Source organism: Amborella trichopoda, chromosome 10 (genome assembly GCF_054954075.1).
Source record: "Amborella trichopoda isolate Santa Cruz 75 chromosome 10, AtrichopodaSantaCruz75HAP2 v2.0, whole genome shotgun sequence".
NCBI classification, from domain to species: domain Eukaryota; kingdom Viridiplantae; phylum Streptophyta; class Magnoliopsida; order Amborellales; family Amborellaceae; genus Amborella; species Amborella trichopoda.
This window is the reverse complement of record NC_142345.1, coordinates 12,811,368-12,835,060: the sequence shown is the minus strand read 5'-3', so window position 1 is coordinate 12,835,060 and position 23,693 is coordinate 12,811,368. Positions and strand designations below refer to the sequence as shown.

The 23,693-nt window shown below is 36.6% G+C and overlaps 1 protein-coding gene across 6 annotated transcripts; it reads left to right on the top strand.

Moving 5' to 3' along the window:
- The first annotated feature begins 1,431 nt into the window (after positions 1-1,431).
- LOC18438727 (3'-5'-exoribonuclease family protein) lies at positions 1,432-22,666 on the top strand. 6 transcript variants are annotated; one of them, XM_088850093.1, is made up of 9 exons: positions 1,472-1,620; positions 2,169-2,216; positions 6,093-6,220; positions 6,433-6,489; positions 6,749-6,841; positions 11,535-11,613; positions 11,745-11,869; positions 21,592-21,735; positions 22,196-22,666. In XM_088850093.1, the coding sequence occupies exons 3-9, from the start codon at positions 6,095-6,097 to the stop codon at positions 22,433-22,435; spliced, it is 864 nt and encodes a 287-aa protein (XP_088706219.1). In that variant the 5' UTR covers positions 1,472-1,620; positions 2,169-2,216; positions 6,093-6,094; the 3' UTR covers positions 22,436-22,666. The 6 variants fall into 6 exon arrangements, with proteins under 6 accessions (XP_088706222.1, XP_088706219.1, XP_006848982.3 ...); XM_006848919.4 differs by lacking the exon at positions 2,169-2,216; XM_088850094.1 differs by lacking the exons at positions 2,169-2,216; positions 6,093-6,220.
- Positions 22,667-23,693: the final 1,027 nt, after the last annotated feature.

The window sequence follows — 23,693 nt, the reverse complement described above, 5'->3', positions numbered from 1 at the left end:
ACCTTACACAATCAAAGTAAGGTGCACCTCTAAACTTTATCATAAGAAGCAATTTTGTTGTAAAAAATTATTAGTATAACCTGGTAATCCATTTTCATTTCTAATTATAAAATTTTAAATTTTAAAAGTGGTTCAAATAAAATAGATCTATAAACACATGATGTTGAAAATGGATGGTCTAGATAGTATGTTACAAGATGCACTATTTTTGAAACTCAAAATCTTTTTTTTTTTTAAATATATTCATACATGATCAATTAGAGGGTTTTCCAACCTCAAATTTCTCATGGTTTTTTGAGGTGCGCCTTATTTCTATATTTTTTAAATGGGAAAGGTTTATATAGAGCTGAGGCTTAAACAATCAGATTTGAGCCTACCTCAAAAATTTCATTAGAAGAGGTGGTTTTGATGCCCAAATATCCTCAAATTGATCATCTCAACATCAAGATACAAGGACATGAGTAAAAAATGGATTTCAAGTTTTGGAAATAGTGCATTTTGTAATGCATTTTTTTACCGTCAATTTTCAAGATTTTCAAGTTTTCATATATCTATCGATCGACACTATTTTTTAAGCTTTAAAGTTTATAAATAAAGATGAAAATATATTTTAAGGCTATAACAAAGATTTCCAATAATGAAATCACATTTCTCGATACTATTTGAAGGTAGGCTCTAATTTGATTGTTTAGAGCCTAGGCTCTATACAAACAGCTCCTGTTTTAAATTGCAACTATGAACTTTTTATTTATTTATTTATTTTTGATTTTGGGTAAATGAGAGGCGTGAATCGAACGTGGGACGTTGCAAAGGGCGGCAACAAACCCCACACCCGTTCCTGGAACGTGACTGTCCGTTCACCTTGCCAAAACCCTCCAAAACCTCTCCTCTGTCTCTCTCTCTCCAACCCATATCTCTCAAAGATCTACCTAAGTAACCGAAACCCTAAGGGCTCGTTTGATTCGTATGAAAGCTTGTAATAGGAAACAATTTTCGTATAAAATATAAACTTATAGGTTCGTACGTAAAGCCATAGAGCAAAGTTTTAGAATCAAAACTCCCACCTCACATGGTGGGAAGTATGTTCCTCGGAAATGCATCATGCGCACGGGCCGAAATAGGATTCCGTTTGAGTTTATGGAGCGCAAACAAAAAATAAATATAAAAAGAAAATTGTTTCGGGCTGGTATGCATTTCTACTATATTCGATCAAGCATCCAAGATGAATGCAAATAGGTGTTTTATTTATAAACAATTGTAACTAACGATTCAAATATTTTTGGGATATAATTATTATTTTTAATTTTCAATTTTTTTATTCATATATTAAAGATTATATATTCTCCAAAAATTAGATCAAATTATTTTAAAAAATATGTTTATTGCCAAAAGCCCGCATTTCTACATCATGTGAGCTGGCCGTATAGAAACCGTGTCCAAAATAAAATGGCGAACAAATGGGAAGGGGCCTCTCTCGCAAAAACCCTCTCTACTCTCTCACTCTCCTCGACTGCTCTCTCACAAAGCGTTCCTCGCTACTCTCTCTCAACCCGTTGCGTCCTCTCTCTCACAAACCCACAAGCGAGGATCAATTCGCAAGATTTCATCTTCTTCAACAAGGTAAGGTTTTTTTTGCCTGGTGTTCTTTTATTTTATTTTTTACTGGTTTTTGTTCATCATAGTGTAAAGATTCTTCACCAAAGTAGCGTTTCCCTCATACGAACCCTCATAGAAATTACCTCATCTTCTTCAACAAGGGTATGAGGTTTTATTCTTGTGATTTTCCTGGTTTTTTCCTTTAGATGGTGTTGATTTTTTTAAGTACTAATGCAAACATTTTTTTTTCTATGATTTCCCATGGAAATTTGTTACTTTTTTATTTTTGACTTATTTTATTGAGGATAGGAGCACACTTTTCTCAGTAGAAAAATGTGGGTATGGGCTTCTTTTTTGTGTGTTTTTTCTGTTTTTCTGTTTTTCTTTTCTTTTTTTTATTTTTTATTGCTTGCTGGTTTTTTGTTGTATAGAAGAAAAATTTGCGCTATATAGTACCCATGCGGAAGCCTATAGTAGAGAGAAAAAGAGAGAGCAAGAGAGAGAGAGCGACTCCCATTGTTTCTGCAATTTATGGAAGAAAAGCTCATTCCAAGTCTGTCATTTTTTTGAAGCTCCAAGCGCTGTTTTCTTCGCCATAGCCTATGGTCCAAAGCTTACAGGTCAATTTCATGTCCCTTTGGTTATGAATTTTATACCTTAAAACTTTCACTTTTGAAATTTCAGTGCAGTTGATCTTTTTCAGCAATATCAGTGAAATCCTCATTTTCTACAGAGAAAATTTTGGTAACTAATTGGTTTACTGTCTTTCTATTTTTGAGAGATTTCTGATAATTTTAGCCTTGATTTTATTTCTTTTATTTGACGGATTTCAGAAAATTTATTAATTTTGAAGTTTGAAAATTTGATGAGTTTTGATGCGAAGGCCCTATCAGAGAGTTCAAAATGCTCTCAATATTTGATGTTTGAAAAATTGATGAGTTTGAAATGCTCTAACTTTCTGATGAAATTTAATTATTATGTTAAATTTCACTTTCAATATTTTCTTTTGATTGATATCATGTACTCCCATAGAAAAAGTAATGTACTTGCGTTTCAGATTAAGTTCACACTCTTCCCTGTGATTTGTGACTCGTTTCAGATTAAGTTCACACTCTTCCCTGTGATTTGTGACTGATTGCTTTGACATTCTGATGTTATGGGTATATATATATATATATATACACACACACAGACTAGGACATCGTAGATTCTATTTTGAATATTGTTAATAGCTTGCACCAGAAGGAAGTATATTTTCATCCTGTATGTTCGAGGTCATCCTTGTTGTTCTTGGGGGAGGTGTTGGGGCCCCATCCTATGTAGGTTACTTTGGTAATATTTGAAAAGGGAAGCTGAACTTAGTTGGCATGTTTCTTGTTAATAATCATGGTTTCCATTCTCGTTAGATGCTTGGGGACCGTTCTTCTCTTTTCAATGCATCTGTAGTCATGGCTTACACCTTATAGCACCACCATATTTTATTTAATAAAGTGAACCAAACTTATGATCTAAACCATCCGTGTTTTTAAGCATAATATAGATTGAAAGTTTTAAGAAAAATCATCCTTTTTTTTTTGAGAAGAGTCCACATCTTAATTGGATGGACGTCGATATCAAATCATCTATATTGCTATAGAACAGTTAAAAGTAGGTATTAATCCAGATTTTGGGAGATAGTTTACCAATGGGTTACCAAACATAAGAAACTGGGTACACATGAATTCCAGACATGTGAGAACCAAACATGGGAATAAATAGGATTGGAAAATTCTTGCACAGGGAACTGTTTACAGAAAACTGTTTTACATATGCAAACTGTTATGCATGAACCAAATGAGCCCTAAACCCATCTCTTTCTGCACCTTTGCAACTCCTTGACCTTCCTTTGGTCTAGGGTTTTGGATTTGTGATCTTCCAGTGGAGTCTCTTGCTTAATGGTTTAAAGTGCTGGTGTGGTAACTGAAAGATATCTTCCTATTTATCACACACCAATTCTAAAATCTTTCTTCACGCAAGCGGACTCAGATAGGTATATTCTCTTCTTCTTCTCTCTAAACCCCTTTGATTTCTTCCTTATTCTTCAAATTTCGATGTTACTACTTGTAATATCAAAAAACCTAGGAACGTTGAAGCCATTTTTATGCATAAGGTATAGCCAAACCTGGGTTATCATTCTCTCATTTTGAAGTATCAATCATGTGTAAGCTTCAGTTTTAACCCCATAGTCCGGGTTTTGTTTCTAGATGGGTTTTGGGAAACAGCTAGACTCGGAGTCTCTGTTGATTCTAAATTGTGGTCCTCCACAGATTTGGATGTATCAGCCTCAAAAAACAATTGAGTACCCAAATGGATAGGAAACGAAATGGCTTGTTGTCTTTGTATGGTGGAGTGAGTTTGATAGAATGAAGAAATAGACACAAGCTAATAGGTCTTTGCTTTCGAAGTTTTTCTTTTTTGAGAGAATTTGGAATAGTTCCTTAGGAACTACAAGGTTGGTTTTTGGAGATGTCATTTAGCATTGAGTTTACGGAAGATCGAGTCAATTTCTCGCACAAAGTGGATCTCATCATCAAAGATACAAAGGTCGATCCACTTTTTTTGGGTTTTGCAGTCTGAAAAGAACACATATTGGTTCTTGAAGAATAGGGTCTACTACTCATTGTTCCATTTGCTTCACAAAAAATAGTTCCCCCCCTCCCCCCTCCCCCCCCCGCCCCCACCCCCCAACTGAAAAGAGTTTTTTGAGTGAAATTGGATAGAATGCAACTTGTATTCATCTCTTTAGATTTATTGATGAAATTGGGAGGGGAATGGTGGAAATTGTTGTATAACATTTCCTTTCTTACATTTATCAAATGCAATGATGTAATCTTTACTTTTTGGAATTGTGCTTTCTTTAATAAATTTTTTGATATAAATTCTGCAGCTGTTAATAATTCAGGCATTTCTTTCTTGGGGTTCTTGTTTTATGAAAATCTCTATTGTTTGAGAATAAGATTTCATAACCTATAAGATTGCATTAACCCAAATTTTGCTGTATAAGCATTATCCTCCATGGATTTGTTACTGAAGTTTGGCTTGGTTTCTATTTATTAAGGAAAGGGTTTCTGTTCAGCCCAAGAGATTACAGTTATAGTATTTTGAAATAGATTTTTAAGAGGGAGAATTGGGGATTTTTGTTATTTGCTGGCTTGAGTTCGACTCCTTAGTGGGAACTCTAATCATGTTTCATATGTTTCCATTAAGTTATAGTTTCCTTGGACAAATTTGTTCTGGGGTTGTTCAGATTGTGCCTACTTGTAGTTTACAAACTGTTACATGTTATCATAATCTCTCTCTCTCTCTCTTGCTTGTTCTGCGTGCGCGCATGTGAGCGCTTGCGTGTGTATGCATGTGCGCACGTGTGTATGTGCGTGCATGTGTGTTTGTGCGCGTGTGTACATTCGCATTTGTACGTGGGTGCGTGTGTGATTCGTGCAGTTTTTCTGGGGTTTGACATGATTAAAATATTGGATTGATAAAAAGAAAATCAATATCTAAAAATGTCAATTTTTATTATTAACAACTAGTCTTGCATGAAGTATATTTGGATTTGATACTATAAAGAACCATCTCAGGAAGATATTCAGTGGAGGAAACATATAAGTAAATGTGTATAAGATATTCAAATATATGGAGGTCGTTTCCTATGGCATCATAATGAGAAATGTTTTCTCTCTTTATCAATTGTTGCTCTATTTAAAGTATATATTAAAGGCTGGAGTAGAAAGTGATGAAGCTAGAGGAGTAGAGAGGAAGTTTTGGTGGTTTCTTGTTAAGACAAGTACAGAAATTTAAGATTTTTGTGGTCTATTTGTTTGTAGAGTATCCTAAGACATCGTCACTTTATTTATATTTGCATTGTATTAGTTGTTCAATTGACATTTAGACATGGAGTTATTCTGCTCTCCTTGCTGAGTATACTTGGAAAGGACTTCATTTTTTTATTTTGGAAGGGTGCATATTCATAAATCATTTATTCAAACCCCGACTCAGGGTCAAAGTTTCTGGGTCCCGTCCCCAAGTTAGCTGTACAACCTGGCTGAGTTCCTGTGAAATTAACATAGTTGCGGTCCATACCTGTGAGACTCAGGAGAGTCTTAAGGTTTCTGAAGCAGATTTGGTAGCACGCCAGGTCTGATTGACTTGGGTGGCTCAGAGCCCTAATCACCCAGTTTCAAAATGCTGTCATATGTTCTTGTAACTAAGAGTGATAATATCTTTTATGACCCCAAAGGTTTTCTTTTTTCCTTTTACCTTATCTGTCCTCTTTCCACTCACTAAGTTGAGCCCATTTATTTACCATATTTCCTTGTAGTTTTCATTGATACTGATTGGCATATAGTTATGGTCTGACCGTCTGAGGAGTTTGCCGGGTTTCTGTACTTCTGGTATATTGTCGTTTTATCTTGTATATGAATGCTAGCTAGTATATGAGTGCTAGCTATTGTTTGTAGGCATGATGGGTCTGTCTCTTGGAGAGAAGAATTACATAAAGGGTGGGATTGCGGATGATCTTCGGTGTGATGGTCGTAGGAGATTAGATTACAGATCAATTGCCATTGATACTGGAGTCATTCCTCAGGTGGATTTTGGCAATTTTTTTGCTTATTTTATCATCTAAAGTCTTTGACATGCATTAACATTAGTAGTCATTTTGAGGTGCATTTCTATAAGGAATAGTTAGTGGAACTTAGCATTTTTCCTGGTTCCTTCCATCACAAAGAAACTTATTTTTATTGCTTCTTCTATTGAGCTTTATCTCTAAATTCGATACAACTGTGAGCTTCTTGACAGGCAAATGGTTCTGCAAGAGTCAGAATGGGTTCAACTGATGTTATTGCTAGTGTGAAGGTATCTTCATACCTCTCAATTTCCACAGGGTTTACCTGATAAATGATGGTTAACCTTCCATTGTGGATATGGGTTTAATCTGAATGGGAATAAACTCACTCCTAATAATCTCTGAGCTTCATTAACAAATCAAAACGTATCTGTTACCCATAATACTTACTGCTTCTTTTAGATGTTTTAGGATGGAAGATACAATCCCAGTTTTTTTTTTGAGTGATAATTGGTTTCAAGGCTTCAGATGATTTTATTGTGATTGCAGGCTGAACTTGGAAAGCCTAGTTCATATCGACATGATTGTGGGAAAGTTTCAATTTTTGTTGATTGTAGTCCTACGGCAGCACCAATGTTTGAGGTTTGCAAAAATTAATGCTTTAATTGGTATTATATCATTTGCAGTAAAACAACCATTATAAATTTTCTTTATTTTAGTTACTTAGAAGATTTTCTTGTTTTGCATTTGGAGACAGATACTGATTGATAGATATGTCGTTGTTATCTTTTCTAAAATATGGAATGTCGCGCAACAATGTCTTCCTTGGTTATAAGAAATGGTTTACGTTTAGTGATAAAGTGCACTTGCTGAAAGTCTGTAACCATTGTTCACAAACTCGGCTTCTCCAACTCGGAACCTGCCGGTCAAACCGGATCCGGGCATGGGCCGATCCGGATTTAGTGATCCGGCCTGTTATTTTTTTTTAAAAAAAAAGAATATATAAAACCCCATAAAATAAGGGATTTGTTTGTAATGTATTTTTTAATGTTTTTATCATATTGGCAAAGACTGGATAGTGTTTTGGCCATGGATACTTATTTTTACATTTTCCCTTCCTTTTTGGAAAATTTTGGAAATACCCTTGGGCACAAATCGATTTTTTAAAATCCTTTCTCAACTTTTCAACTTCATTTGGATGTGCTTGTTTAATTATGCTTTAAATATACTTTTCATATTATTTGGGATTTTTTTGTTTTTCTAACACTTTTTGGACCGGTCGGGAATTGCCGGCCGATTTACTGGTTACTCAGACCCAGGAACTTTACCGGTTCGATAGTTAGAACACTGCCTGTAACAGAACCACACTTTTTAACTTTAGGAGTTTATTGAAAGAGAGACAAAGTAATAGTTGCATGTTTTAAATGACCTTAAAAAAACAGTCGAGGTCGAGAAAAAAGATCCACAAAAAATATTATAAGAAAGAGTTCTTGTGATATGCTTTGATGTTTTGTATATATTTCATGCACATTTTCATCCTATATTCAAACCTACCATTTGCTTTTAGTAACTTCTTATTTGAACTTAGCGGGGAAAAAAAAAATTTGACATATGCAACTATTATCGAATGATTTAGTTTGTCCTCTGGCAAACGCTAGTTAAAGTATATTGCACCTCAATTTAGTTTGTCTTCTTTATGATTTCCATTTTTCTTTTCATATCCTTTTTTAAGTAATTGAAAGTTCATTTAATGAGAATAGTATACATCAAGTTACAACGACTTATGTGTAAATGTTGATAGAGGAAATGTGAGTTTTGGGGGGTCTTTTCTCATCCTGCTTTGTCTATATTCATATTCTGAAATCTTTATTGTGAGATTTTTCTTGTTCTTACTATAAAATTGTGATTGTTGTCAGCTTCTAGTTTGCATGATAATTTTTTCGGCAAGTTTTAGATTGATTTTATCCTCTGGAGTCTGGACAGTCTACAATGTTTTCATGTTAATATTCTAGTCCTATATTGAGAAGCAATAAGGGGCCTTACGTTTAAAAGCAAATTCCAAGAATGATTCATTGGCAAAGAGTAGGAACCAGTGGTTTAAAAAACGGATCGGGCACCTCAAAAACCCACTTGGATCGGTGAATCGGCGATTTGGATCGGGAATCGGCGGAATCGGTCTGATTAAGCCGTAAAAAAAATCCGAAAAAATTATTAAAATCCATTATAAATGTTGTTTTTTAACAATCCAATAAGAAATAGGGGTACTACATTATCATTTCATTTTTTTTTTCATCAATTTGCCAATATTAGGGTGTTATTTCTCTGTTTGAACTTATGTTAACCATTAAATTTGCATTACATACAAGAAAAATCATAGAATCATCATTGATAAAATATATAATGATGCATGGACTACAATAAAGAATGGATTAAATAGATGAAAAAATGGCCACTAAAATCTTGAATTATTGTATTATCTTTTATTTTATTTTTTCCTTTTATTTTTTTGATGACATTATTTTCTTCCTTTTATTTTTTTTAGAAGATAAATTGTTTTTTGACAAGAAATGCTTGTTGTATTATCTTTTATTTCAATTTTTTCCTTTTATTTTTTTGATGATATTATTTTCCTTTTATTTTTTTTTGGAAGATAAAAATAAAACGCTTTTTTTTTTCTTTTTTTATGACATTATTTTCTTCCTCTTTATTTTTTTTCATGATATTATTTTCTTCATTTATATTATTTTTTTCCTTCAATTTTTTTGATGATATTATTTTTTGCCTTATATTTTTTTGAGAAGATAAAAATGGAACGCTTTTTTTTTTTTTTTTATGACATTATTTTCTTCCTTGATATTATTTTTTATGATATTATTTAAGACAAAAATAAAACACAAAAGTAAAACACGTTTTTTTTTGTGAGATTATTTGACAAAAGAAAAACTATTTTTTATGACATTTGACAAAAGGAAAAAGGTTAACACCATGGAGGTTCAAACCTGAGACCTCCTGTATAGAAATCCAACGTGATAGCCAACTTCCCGTTGCACCACATTTAGCATATTATGCTATAATAAATCAATATATTGATTTAACATCTCAACGTTGGGCATTGAGAATTGTCCCACATCGAGCAGAGGTGGGACATACCTTGGGCATATAAACAATTGAATGATCAGCTATTCCAAATGATATGCTGGGATGGGAACCACGTGCGGTGCGCGTAAGATTTTTGCATACGCGCGACGCACACGAGATGTATTCACATGTGCGACACATGCGAGATGTATTCACACGCGTGGAGCATGGTGACGTCAGCCACAACAGATCTTGTGACATCATACTGGCGAGAACTGTCGGTTTATGATGTCATGAGGGCGGTTCACTGCTCAAAACCGGCGATTCTACTCTAGAACTGAGCGATTCTCGGTTTTACACAAAAATCGGCATGGGGTCACCGATTCTAGTGCCGACTCGAGCGAGTCTGTTACGACTCACTGATTTTTAAACCATTGGTAGGAACAATGAGCTAAAATTTGGTTTGATACTCTGTATGTTGTACTAATATGACGACCTTCTTCTCTTATTGCCAACTCCCTTCTCCCTTCTCTTACTGCCAACGACCTTTTTCTCTTATTGGCTTCGTGAAAAACCGCCTAGATTGAAAGCTACGCCCATTTTACAGGGATTGGGTCACTATTGACAGAACTTTTCAGAAATTGTGCATGCTCAAGTATGAATGCTATTTAGTGAATGTTATATGATATTCAATTAGTGAATGTGAATGCTATGCAGTGAATACCATGAAAGGGATGTGAATTCTATTTAGTGAAAGTTATATGAAGGAATGTAACAAGTGTAAAGACTAAGTTGGGTAGACACATTTTGATGTAGTGCTTGGTCCTCAAACCATTGATTAAAAAAGCGGTCCGTCGAGCGCCTTGGCGGGCTAGGGCAGCTGGGGCGGACGATCTTGGCGGGTTGTCCCTTGGCGCCCGCCTAGGGACCTTAGGCGCCTGGTCAAGTACCCGTCTAGGCGGATGCCCGGGGTACCTGGGCAAGCGTCAGGGGACTGCACCCGCCTAGGTGTAAAAATACCCATCGGGTACGGTATTTTTGGTTTTTTTTTTTTTGTTTGGATTATAAAATATGGATGAATATGCATCTTTTATACAAAATTAGGACCTAAAACAGGATTACTGAGCACCCCGTGTCCCCTTTTGAACCTTGGCTGCTCAGGTTCTGGGTGGCCGCCTAGGTGTTGGGCGGCCTAGACCCCCTCGGGCGCCTAGGTGCGGCCCGGCATGTTTTGGAACACTGTCTCAAACTATGTGGATTATTAAACTCCATTTAAGACAATCAACTTTTCGAAGAAAAAAAAAACAGCTAAAGAAGAGAAAAAAGAGCTTATGAACTGATATTTAAATGTATGAAATGAATCAGATGTCTGAGTTGTTTACTGATGTTTTATGCATATCTTTTCATTTGAAAAGAAAACTCTTTTCCATGAGATAAATTGGTATTCTCTATGGAGATTTCATGTCTCGCGGTTTCTCAAAAGTGAAAACACATGATGTTGGTAGAGAACCCCCGTATTACTCTATGAGAATTGAAAGGCAACATGATATGAAAGAGGGACATGTATTTGTTTAAGGGGATACATTTGTAATTTCCGATTTTATGTTTTGTTTGAAGTCTTGCAAATGTTGGTTGAAATTCTGACTCTATTACAGTAATGTCGAAGAGGTGAGTTGAGCTGTAAGCTGTGTGAAGACTGAAGAGTGATGACATTGTTGGGCCAACCTACTCTTTCCTATGATGGATAAAATGCCCAAAATGGGTAAACGAAAACATTCACATTGCCCTATTTTCACATTATAAGATCCATCTTTGTTCACTATTTTGACCAATATCATGAGAGTATTTGATTCCACCCCTTGCTAGCAGTTCATAACCTATTTTTTTTGAAATGTGGCTATACTCCTAATGGACTCTATCTATCATGCACATATTGGAAAAGATATATCTATTGTAACTTAGTTATTTCTTATTTTTATCATATCCCCTCTCTAGTTTGTAACGATACCATTACTTTGGATCAGTACTCTATTACACCTTGTTAATGCTTCTATATTTAAAACTGTATATTATTGGAGTTTTCATGGTATTATTATTTCACAATGACATAATCCACAAGCTTGTATAACGTGAATCCAGATTTCCAGGATCTCACGTTTTGATGAGGTTGGCTCACGGCATTAGGCTGAGTTAGTAACATATGGGCAGTTCAGTTTATTCCTCTCATCATTTAAATTTATTGTTGTCTGGTATGTAGGGTAGGGGAGGGGATGAACTCTCAACAGAGCTCTCAGTTGCATTGGAGAGATGTTTATTGGGTGGTAAAAGTGGGTCAGGTATGTACCACTTACCTGCATTTCTTAGGTTGTGTTCTAATCATGGGTCTTGACTGGATCTAATGTGATGGAGCTGTTGGTCTTTATTTATGGTGATCTGGATTACATCATCCTCAATCGATTTATTTCAGGTGCTGGAATCGATCTCTCTTCTTTGAAAATTGTGGAGGGCAAGATGTGTTGGGATCTATACATTGACGGGCTTGTTATTAGTTCGGATGGGAATCTATTGGATGCATTGGGTATTGCAATCAAGGTAAATTTCTTGGGTACATCTTCACAAAATTTACTGCTCTTCTGATTATGTATCTTTTCTAGTTTTCATCTGGCCATCATCTTGTCCTTTAGTTTGTGACATCGGTTTATTTTGGCTTGTTTGTTTATTTTGGAATTTAGATGCGTACAAAAATATTCGTAGTACTTACACATTAATTTGCTTGGGGAAATTGTAAAGAATTTTGTGAAGCACTCACTGAGCTAAACCAAGTTATTAGTGGCCCAAAATTTTGAATCTTCTTTCTTTTTTTATCTGAACATCATTAAGAAGAAAACAACAAACAATCCACTGTCTGATATTAAGGGTTTTGTTGAAGCTTGCGGTATGTCATGCTCTCCCTATTTTCATTCTAATATTAACACATATGTGGTAGTTTATTTATTTTAATCTGCAGATTCATCAGCATAGCTTGTGACTTGAATGCGAGGATGAACTAGAACATAAGCCCCTCATGCTTTATGAAAGAATATCTAAATGCCATGGCCACAGATATCCTCATGGTCAATGTTTGAAAAGCAGCCCGCCTAGCGCCTAGTCAGGCCAGGGCGCATCGCTCAAGTCTGGGCAAGCATCCTGGGTAGCTGCCTAGCGCCTGGGACCCTGCCTAGGTGGTTGCCCAGTGCCCAACCTTGGGTGGCCGCCTAGGGCTAGCTCCCCACTTATGGGTGAAAATCCTCCTCATTGAGGGGTAGTTTCATCTTTTTTACCCAAGGGGGAAAGGGGGCGGGTTTAAGTTATTGTGTGACCAAAACGGCTAAACCGCTTTGTTTACCTTTAGAGTGGATATTTTTTAAAAAATAATCACTTTTTTACATTTCTAAGATGCGTTTCAAAAGGTGCTAGGCGGGTCCTAGGCGGCTTGGGGGGTTCAGGCCACCCAACACCTAAGTGGGCACCCAAACCTAGGCGGTCCAGTAGAAAGAAAAATGTCTTTATAGTCTTTAACAGTATAAGTATATCTGTATAAAACATAAGAATTATGGATTTAAGATACATCAAAATTCAAAAGTATACTACACAACACATAGGAGCACACACTCCATAAGACCATGACCATAAGTCCGTATCCAATTATGAATTATCCATAGTTTGATTGATAGTCCACACTCCACAATCCACATTCCACACATAGTTAAAACTTAAAATTTACCAATCAAATTACCAAAGTTACCAAATACCAAACCAATGGAACCACAAATCCACTATCCACACAATACACAACCAAGAGGAGGAAAACAAAAATGAAAGAAACACTTAAAAACTCAAAAGAGTCTTCAATGTTGAAAGTTCAATAAGCATTCATCATTCATCATCAGAAAAAGTAGGGTCAGCTGCATATGCATCTAGTCAATGCCATCATCATTGTCATCATCCCCCTCCTCGACATAATGGTCATCCTTCTCTGTCTCTTTTGAATCTGCCTCTGCTTCCTCCCCTTGCTCCACCCTCGTCCTCTTTGCAGAAGATCTAGTGGCCTTAGGAGGGTCGGTTGATGTCCTTGAAGCATCCATGACCATATCCCATGTCAATCCTTCATGCCTCTTGACCTGATCATCATCAACCAACTACTCCATAGCATTGTCCATATTTTTTTATCAAAGGGGGTCTCTCGTTGCAAAATTGTCATTCAAGAATTGATTATACTTGACATAGACTAGGTCATTGAGCCTCTTTGATTCAAGTTTGTTCTTTTTTTTTGTAAGAATCTAACAAAATCAAATGAAACTAATTAATATAAATAATTAAATATATAATAGTAATTCTACAAAACAATCAAAACTAATAACTACTAAAGTACTAAATTACTAATACAAATTACCCTTACCCCTTCAAAAGTACTCCAATTCCGCTCACTGCCGGACGAGGTAGTGATTAGGTTTAAGATCCGAATGGCCAATTTTTGTAAATTTGGATCACTACACCCATGTTGGCTCCACTAATTGGCTGCAAAGATATAGAATAAAATCATAAATAAATAATAGAATTATAGAAATGAAACTTGATTACTTGAACTTGATGAACTTAAGAATATTATTACTTGGATCAATTTTGGTCTTTTGCGTCAGCGCCAGTGGACTCCCAAAAGACTTTAATGCACACTTGTAATTTATCAGCTCATCAACACATATAATATCCTGGATATCTGGATCAGGGACTAGCACATCTACACACTTATTAAATCCAATCATAATTGTGTCATTTGTGTGTATATCCTTATCAACATAAAAAAAAAGCTGGGTTCAAATAATAACCAGCTGCATACAATGGCCGATGTAGTTGCCTATCCCACTTCTCATCAATAATCTCCAAAAAAGGCTAATAGCGGTTCTCATCATCATCATCTAAATTTTGGGCTCTCTCTGTTGCATCTCTCCATAGCTCATATATGTAGCCCGTAGAAGCCTTGTCACTATCAACCATTCGAACGACTTTGATAAGATGAAAAAATACCTTAAGAGCGCCCTTCACCCTTTGCCAAAAAGCCTTAGAAAGGATAATTTCTCTCACCTTCCCAACCTGATCCTTGGACCACTTGCATGCTGTCTAGTCATCCGAGGTAAACGTCCGCCTCAACTAGACTCTCCTCGAGTGTATGCTATCTAGGCATAAGTACCAGGTTGCAAATCTCGTGACCCAGGCCTCATAATCTCTTTCTTCTTTGTAAACCTACGCATCATGCTGAGGGTGAGAGTGTGGCTATAAATGAAATTCGTAACTGACTTTGCCTTCTTCACTACACTTGAAATCTCGCTTAAACCGTCAAGAGCCTCAAGCATGAGGTCTATGTAATGTGCTGCACATGGTGTCCAAAAGATTCTAGGATAAGTTATGCGCAACAAATTAGCAGCAACAATATTAGGAGCAGCATTGTCTGTGACAACTTGTAGAACAAGCTGCTCCCCTACCTCCTTGCTTCCCTTCTCTATAACTTGGGGCATCATGGATATGATCAGAGACATCAATGGACATAAAAAAACCGTCCCTAAAGGACAATTCACCAACAAATTCATCTCACTTCTTCTCTTCCTATCACTCCAAGCATCATTCATAATAGAAACTCCATATTGAGCCCATGTATCCTTCTGAACTTCAACATCTTTCTTGATGCTCACCGCTTTTTTCAAAAGATGCTCTGAAAGCTTATATAGGGTTGGGGGTTTCATCCGAGGCCCAAATTGGCCAATTGCCTCTACCAAGGCGTAGAAGCTGCTTAGGCGAGCATTATTGAAAGGAATGCTTGCCTCATAAAACCATGTAGCAACAAAAAAACAACTCTATCTCTCTCTTCCTTCTGGATTCTATTTTCAATGGTGGTTTGGTTGTTTGTTTTCTCTTTTGCAACGTTAGGGTCAGACTGTGACAAAACAATCCATAGGGCTTCTAACCCAAGGCTTATTAGGCACCGAACTCCCAAAAGCAATTACAACTCCCTTTCCATTCTCCCTAATAATGGATTGTTCTACCTCTTGACATCCCTCCCCGTCCTCATGACTGTCATCATCTTCATAACTGACCCGAACCCCAGACCTAATCTCTATTATGGAGGCACGTCTCTCATCAATTTTCATTTTTACACGACTCAAAAAATTGTTTATTTCCTCTTTAACAATATCATGAGTTTTTTTACCCGGGGCAAGATCTCTCCTGACACCGACAAGATGTTTCTTGAACCGGTTTATCCCCCCTTTTGTATCCTTTTCACAAAACTTGCATCTTATGTAATTTTTATTCAAAGGATTTGGGTTGTAATCATATTTTCAACCCAGATCACTATTTCGATTAGATCCCGAAGAAGACATCTAAAAATAATAAAATTTATATATAAGCAATAAAAAAAATCACTTACTTTGATTGCTCGATCTTCAAACTTCTACCTCTAAAATGTTTCTAAGGACTCAAAATCTTCTAAAAAACCATCTAATAGATTTATAAAACATCCAAAATTAAATCCAATATCAATAAGTGATGTTTTGATCAATCTCTCAACTTTGAGAAGCCCTTCGATCCTATAGAAATTACCAAAAACTAGTTTTTTGGGAGTTTTCTCTCTCTAAAATAGGCTGTAATGTGTTTTAGGTTTCAAATGAACCTAAAACCCACAATTTTCGCCCTTTACTATTAAAAAAAAAAAAACACAAATGCCCCAATGAGTGGCTTTTTCGCCCCTGGGCAGGGTGTAGACCCTGGGTGGTCGCCCAGGGATTCCGTGTTTTTTGGTGCCTAGGCCTAGGCGATGCACCAGGCCTTCTGGATTGCCTTTGCGGCCTCCTTAGTGCTGGGTAGTTTGTTTTTTAAAACATTGTTTCTAAGAGATTGATCGGGTATTTCAGAGTTTTGAAAAATCGATGAAACATCATCTTTTTTGTTTGGATTTGCTTTTGATGATTTTTTTAAGTCTTATTAGAGGGCCCTTGGGAAGTATTTGAGATTGAGAAACATCTCAAACATTGAAGATAGAAGATCGAGCAAAAAGGTTTAGTGAAAAATCTTCATATTTTAGATTTTATTTGTTATTTCAATGTCTTTTTAGGGTTCTTCTAGAAGTGATGATCCGGGTTGGATATACTTATAGCACAAATCCAAATGTTAAAAATAGTATAAGTTGTAATTAATGCAAAAAAATACTAATGGGGGTATAAAGCAGTTCAAAAAATATGTTACCGGTATTAGGTAGAATGTTGCCTCTTGTAAAAATGTACCTGAAGCTATTAGAGAGGAGATTAAGCAATATATGAGTTCGGTAAAACACAAACAAGAACAAAAAGCCTTGTCATTTGGATAAGTCTATTTCTGGTTCTTTTAGAAGTGGTGATCCAGGTTGGAAGTGTAGGTATAACCTGAAACCAAATGATAAAAATTGTATAAGGTGTAATTTTTGTGAAAAAGATACCAATGGGGGTATTGACTAATTCAAGAAACACCTAGCTAATCTTAAAGGGAATGTTGCTTATTGTAAAAAGGTTTGAATGCTGCTTCTTGTAAAAAAGTTCCTGAAGCTATTAAGGATGAGATTAGACGATATTCGAATTTAGTAAAACCACAAAAGGAAGAAAACGAGCCTTTTGGTGATCTGGGTTGGAAGATGGGCTCTTTACAACTCTCAATTTTCTCTCTAGAACTCTATAACTCAATGTTTTGTCTCTAACCAGACATGATAGCCTCTCTCACACTTCCTCAAACTATTTCTCTTGCTCACATATGCCTCTACCAAGAGTTTACATGACCTCTAACTATTCATAGACTCAATAAACTCCAAAGATTATATCCTAGCTTGGCTTTCAAGTTAAGTTCTTTCCAATTTGGTTAATACCTAAAGCCAAAAAGACATTCTAAAACCTAATATATTTTAGAAATAGAAACTAATTGATTTTTAATTAGATGCTTTCCACAACTCAGTGGACTACATTTAGCCCCAAATTCCATGATAGAAAACTGAAGCATGAATTGCTATAGTTTTATAAATCCTCACTAACAAGAAATATGAAAATTGGAAGGTGTGGCTGAAGCACTACTTAATAGGGCAAGGCCTATGGGATGTAGTTGATGAGATAGATCCTAGACCCACTGCCCAAGATAGTTCATGACATGGAAAAAGCAGAATGGCAAGGCTCTATGCACAATCGAAATTTCATGTGGATCAGATATATTATTCATTTGAGGGATGTAGAATGATGAAAGTAGCCTGGTTTCAGTTGGCCAATGTGAAGTGGTGCAAGAAAGGACTTCTTAGAAGTAGGTCTACACAATGACTCAATTGCTGAATTTTCTTGTAAAGTGAAGGATCTTTGAGATCAATTGGGACGGATATGTGTTAAGATGTAGAATGACACCTAAGTTGCAATTATCTTGGAAAACCTAAGGACCGTGTTTGATGCCATCAGGGTTTTCATTAAAAAATCCGGGCCATCCATGGAATGCCATAAGCCTATTGTTCAAGAGGAAGCACTCATTGAAATTTGGGGTCAAACAATAATTCGAAGAAGATAGGGTACCTGAAAGAGGCCTTATTTACTAACACTCGTGGGAAATCTTATGGTATAAGAGGTTACAGTGTTTGGGAAGGGTCCTTAAATAATAAAGGGTCACAACTGCAACATCATAATAATGAGCAAGGCAAGCCTCATAATGCCTTTAGATTAAGGAAACGTTCCAGCTATACTTGTGGGGAAGTTGGAGATCACGCCAAAGATTGTTGGCATATCCAATGAAATTATGTTATCAAGGGAAAACTTGAGGAAAAAGAAGCTTGTGTGGAGAAAACAGGAGGAACTTTGTATCATTGATGCATATGAGAGCAAAGACCAATTGTACATAGATTCAACATGTTTAAGCCATATGGCACCACAATGCGATCTCTTCACCACCAAAGAACCATTGTATGACTTGTTAAGTGTCATGACAGGGGACAATACCACGCTTGATGTAAAAGGTAACAGTAAATATTACATTGCAAGTGGCCAATGAAATATCACCAATCTTTCAAATGTCCATGTTCTGAAATTTAGAAAAAAATCTCTAGGCAATCGTCAGATTAGGCATCCATGTTGTTATTGGTGAAAGAGGTTCTGAATTCCTGTCAATCGAAGATGGAGAATTGTCGCTCGTGCAAAAAGAGTAGGTCATAATATTTGCTATGAACATGGATTTACCTACTTATGGAAAAATACATTAGGTCATTACAATCTTCCTAGGCTAAGAGATATGGCAAGGAAGAGGCCAGTTACTGGAATGCCCCTTGATTCAATTTGATGCGAATCACATTGCAATGCATGTGCATTTGTAAAGGCCATAAAACTTCGATTTGTCAAGTCCACCACAGTGTAAAGTACCTATTGTAGATTGTCCATGGTGTTGACTGGGTCCAAGTCCAGTGGAATCACGCAGACACATAGGGTATTATGTTATTTTCATTGAAGATTATTTCATGTACACATGGATTTACTTAATGCGAAATAAAATGGAATAATTGGGTACTTAAAAGAATTTGAAACACTAATAGAGAATGGATTCTATTAAAGATAAGATTTCAGGACAGATGATAGTGGAAAGGTTTTTGTTAGGAATTTGATAATTTCTTAAAAAGAATGGGATCAAGAGTTAGCTAACGTGTGTTGGGACGGCTCAACAAAATGGGATTGATGAGAGGAAGAGTCGACATATCACATAAGTCACTCATACAATCTTGTGAATTGAAGGAACTTGCTGAAAGTATGTTGGTTTGAGGTAATATGTACTCAGTCACATGATGTTAAGAGAAGGAATGAAGGTGCTATATCTGCTTCTCTATAATAAGAAATCCGTTTATGCACATCTTCATGTTGTTGGCGTATAACCTATGCGAGCATGGTGATGAGGATTGTGAAAAACTTGATGGCAAAGCTATAAAGTACATTTTCGTTGGGTATTCATTGGAAAGAAAGCATACTGATGCATTGATCCTGTACATCTGGACCCACGAAAGTAGAGATGTGAAGTTTGATGAGCAGGCACAATGGCATCAAGCTTTAGATGAAGTTGGAGAAGTAAAGGGGTATTTGACACCCATTGAGGATTTAGAGTCTCCCTTGAACCCGTCCATTCCCAGATCATCAAAAGAAAAGGAAGTTGCGCTCTCAAGTTTTTGACTCATGAATGGATTAAGCATTGTCCACAAATGTTGAATTACCCGGTTAATATCAATTATGCATCATGCATTCCATAAATGAGCAGGAACCAAAGAGCTTTTAAGAAGTAGCGGGCAATCCAATGTGGCAAACATGCCATGGAACAAGAGATGAGTGCACTTTCATAGAACCAAATGAGGGACTTGGTTCTTGTGCGAGAAGGATAGAAAGCAACTGGTTGCAAGTTACAAAATAAAACGTTAATCCAATGGAGTAGTTTGTGTTATAAGCGTGGTTGGTGGCTAAAAGGTTTTCTCAAACATATGGGGATATGAGCGGACATTTAGCTCAATTGCAAAGATTCAAAGTGTGTGTGATATTCGCCTTGGCTGCAGTAAAGGATTGGAGGCTCCATAAGATGCACATGAAAAATGCCTTCTTGGATGGAGAGAGTGACAGAGTTTATATGCATTAGTGTAAGGAGTATGAAAACCATGTTAAGTCTCCATATGTGTGCTAATTAAAGAAAGTTCTATATTGCTTGCAACAAACACCTAGAGCATGGCTTGACAAGTTAATGCGAGTTTTTTCTATTACAAGGATTTGTTCTCTTTACAAGGCATTCATTTTATTTTGATCTAATCATTACAGGCAACAACCTAAGAACTTGAAAGAATAAAGGATTTTCTCTACCAAAGATTTGGGAGAACTTGAATATTTTCTTGGATTTGAAATTACAAGAAATGAATGGGGCAGTACTATCAAAATTCAGGTTGTCAAAAAGTGCTATGCAAAATTAAGGCCGAATGCCCATGTAAACCACAAGTTGTCAAAAAATGTTGTGGATCTCATAGATAATAACGGGCCATTAGAGAGATGGTAAGTAGCCCGATGTAGTTGACTAAAAGCTGACCAGATTTAGCTTATCTACTTGGGATCATAAGTCAGTCCAAGCAAGAGCAAAGGAAGCCATATATGGATGTAGTGAAACTGATATTGAGGTATGTGAAGACCATCATTGTTGGGGCAGTGCTCTAGGAGCAAAAAATTCCTATCAAGCTAGTAGGTCACTGTGATGCAAATTGGGTAGGCGACCAACCATTGCTTGACATCCAGATACAATTTTAGTTTGTGATTTGGAAGGGTATTATGCACAAGCAAGAAGCAACTGACGTAGCATTATCATTCACAAAAGTAGAACATAGAGGAGCAATGCTGGGTGGTTGACCTAGTTACCCAAAGAGTTTGGAGAGGTTATGGCCAACACAGTCCCAATTCGTAGCAACAACAATTCAATCATGTTATTATGAAATCTAGTCAAAGCACATTGAGGTGGACAATCACTTTGTTCATGAGAAGGTGTCAAGTGAGGAGGTTGACTTGATATACCTGCCAAGCAATGAACAGGTGGTTGATATCTTCACCAAATCATAGAATGATAAAAAGATAGGTTCAAGCAAAGCCTTGGTTATAAAAGATGTTGGAACTTGGAACTACTTGGCAATGAAGGAGGGTGTTAAAATGGTACATTACCAAGTTGTCTTTATTTGAATAGGAAAATTAGGTGGGATTTTTGTATGGAATTAGGAGGTATGTGTAGTCTATTGAGTTTTGGGAAGTATCCAATCAAAATCAATTGAGTTCTAGAATATATTACGTTGTTTTGGAATATCTTGATTTTTGGGTATTAGCAAGATTGGAAAGAACTTAACTTGCAAGGTAAGTTAGGATTATGTTTTTTAGGGGATATGTAGTTAATAGTCACATGAAGTCCTGGTAGAGGTATATGTAGACGAGAGAAAGTTGAGAGAGAGAAAGAGAGAGAGAGGGAGAGAGAGATGCCATTGTACATTAGAGAGAGAGACGAACAGAGAGGCCATTGTTCCACAGAGTTCTAGAGAGAGAAAATTGATAGTTGTAAGAGCCTATTGAGGCCAAGTGTATTTGAATAAAAATATGCTTTTTTTTTTTTTTTCTCTTTTCCTTGTGTGCTTCCATCAATAATCAAAAGTTTAGTGCCCATATTAGTATTTTTTCGACAAAGATTATTTCCAATTGCATTTTCTGATATAGGACTATGTTCATTTCTTTTAATAGGCTGCCTTGAGCAATACAGGCATACCAAAAGTTGAAGCAATGCCTGGCACCTCTGCAGAAGAGGAACCTGAGATTGACATCAGCGATGATGAGTTCACTCGTTTAGACTCATCGAAGGTTCCCATCATCGTGACTCTTACTAAGGTGATTGCTAAATTCCTAGTTAATGGCCCAATTGTTAAATACTCACTATTTCGTACTTTCTTGTCATAGAGTTATCTCGTGGACCACTTGTTAAATACTCACTATTTCCTACTTTCTTGTCATAGACTTATCTCTCTCTCTCTCTCTCTCGCTGTTGGTGGAGCTCTTGTTTAGTAGAATTTGTCTTCCTTTATAATGCACCCCCTACTCTCTTCCCTGGTTTAAATCCAGCTTGTTTTACCTATCAAACGAATATATCTCTCTCTCTCATGCACACACACGCATACAACCATTCCTTAGGTTTGGAAGCATTGCAGTCTTGCTTTCTTGCTCTCAAGGCGTTCCACAGGTGGGGATTCAGCAGTCTCTCTATCTCTCTCTCTCCCACACACGCACACACACGGTGGTTCTCAGTTTGGTAGGCATATGTCTCTCTCTCTAACATGAGTTGTTTCCTCAGGTTGGGAGGCATTACGTTGTTGATGCGACTATAGAAGAAGAATCACAAATGAGCTCGGCAGTTTCGATGTCTGTGAACAGGCAAGGAGACGTCTGTGGGCTCACCAAGCGAGGGGGAGCAGGCCTCGACCCCAGCATTATCATTGACATGGTTTCTGTTGCCAAACATTTGATTCAACAACTCATAGCAACTGTTGATTCTGAAATTTATGCTGCTGAAGCTCGCGAGTCTAGTGCTTAGTTGATGTGATCAAATCTTCGGCTGGATTTTGTATGTGTTTAGCAGAGTTAATGAATTATAATTCAATGATTTCTAAATCTAAATCTCGGGACTGCGTCTTGGGGCTGAGAAACAAGCTCCATTTAGTTTTCCTTTGTTAGCTTCTCAGGTCAGTATGGATCTGGTGCTGTAGTTCTGCATCCTGTTCCAGTCAATGATTGATAATTCAATGATATCCAAATTTAAATCTCATGGCTGCATCTTGGGGGTGAGAAACAAGCTCCATTTAGTTTTCCTTTGTTAGTTTGTGAGCTCATTATGATCTGGTGCTGTAGTTCTGCATCCTGTTCCCTGTAATATTTTTTGTATCTACCAAACCATCCATATGTGAAGCACCTGCATAATCTAGATGGTAATTACAGCACTTGGGTGTCCACAGTGTATTGGAGAGAGAAAGAGAAGGCATTTCAATCTTGCTTCCCTGCCATGGTAATCTCAAGAGTCACTTCCAATGCAACTCAATTTAGGGCCCCAAGTGCAAAGCATGATTTACAAAACCCAAGTGACGAACGTAATCGCCATTATGCTGGCTAATTCTGACCTGGTTATAAAGGTGCGAGTAGGATAGGATTTCACCGTAGGATGAAATTAAGGTGTGGACATGGGTGCCTCTTTGGTTTTTCATAGTTTTGAGTACCCAAAAAACATTCTTGCCCTTTATTGCATCACTTGGCAAAAAGCAACTTGGCTGCAAATATTAACTAGAAAGGGGTTTCGCCCATAAGTTTGTTTCACAAGCTATTCATTGTTAAAGTTCAGCTTATAGTACCCCGAATAACCAACTGAGGTGGTGACTCCGTTTCAAAATCTTGATTATGTGTTTTCCATGATGAAACTTGATCATGGAAGAAAGGAATCATGTTTTTAAGTTTCTCGAAATGAGATTCAATTTAGTATATGAATCTTGGTTCTTGGATGCCTGAAATCAATATTTTATATCGCAGGCTTTGTGATTCTTAGCTATACAACATTGCGATTCTATCTGTGCAAGACTTTGATTCTAATTATTTCAAAATTGTGAATTCATTTTGTTTGAAAGCAAGTTTCTCATCATGAAAAAATGTAGTTTGCAAATGCACTTAACAATGTTTTGATCAACATCGAATGATATAGATTCATGATTAAAACACAAATGATAAATGAAATGCATTCACAAATTGTATGTTGTTGGAGGAGCTCCATGAAATTCTATGTTACTGGAGGAGTTCGAGGAGCCTAT

Coding starts and splice junctions, on each gene's coding strand:
- LOC18438727 (XM_006848919.4), top strand. CDS start 6,095: ATGATGGGTCTGTCTCTTGGAGAGAAGAATTACATAAAGGGTGGGATT. Junction 11,614..11,744: donor GGGTGGTAAAAGTGGGTCAG/GTATGTACCACT, acceptor GATTTATTTCAG/GTGCTGGAATCGATCTCTCT. Junction 11,870..21,591: donor CATTGGGTATTGCAATCAAG/GTAAATTTCTTG, acceptor TTCTTTTAATAG/GCTGCCTTGAGCAATACAGG.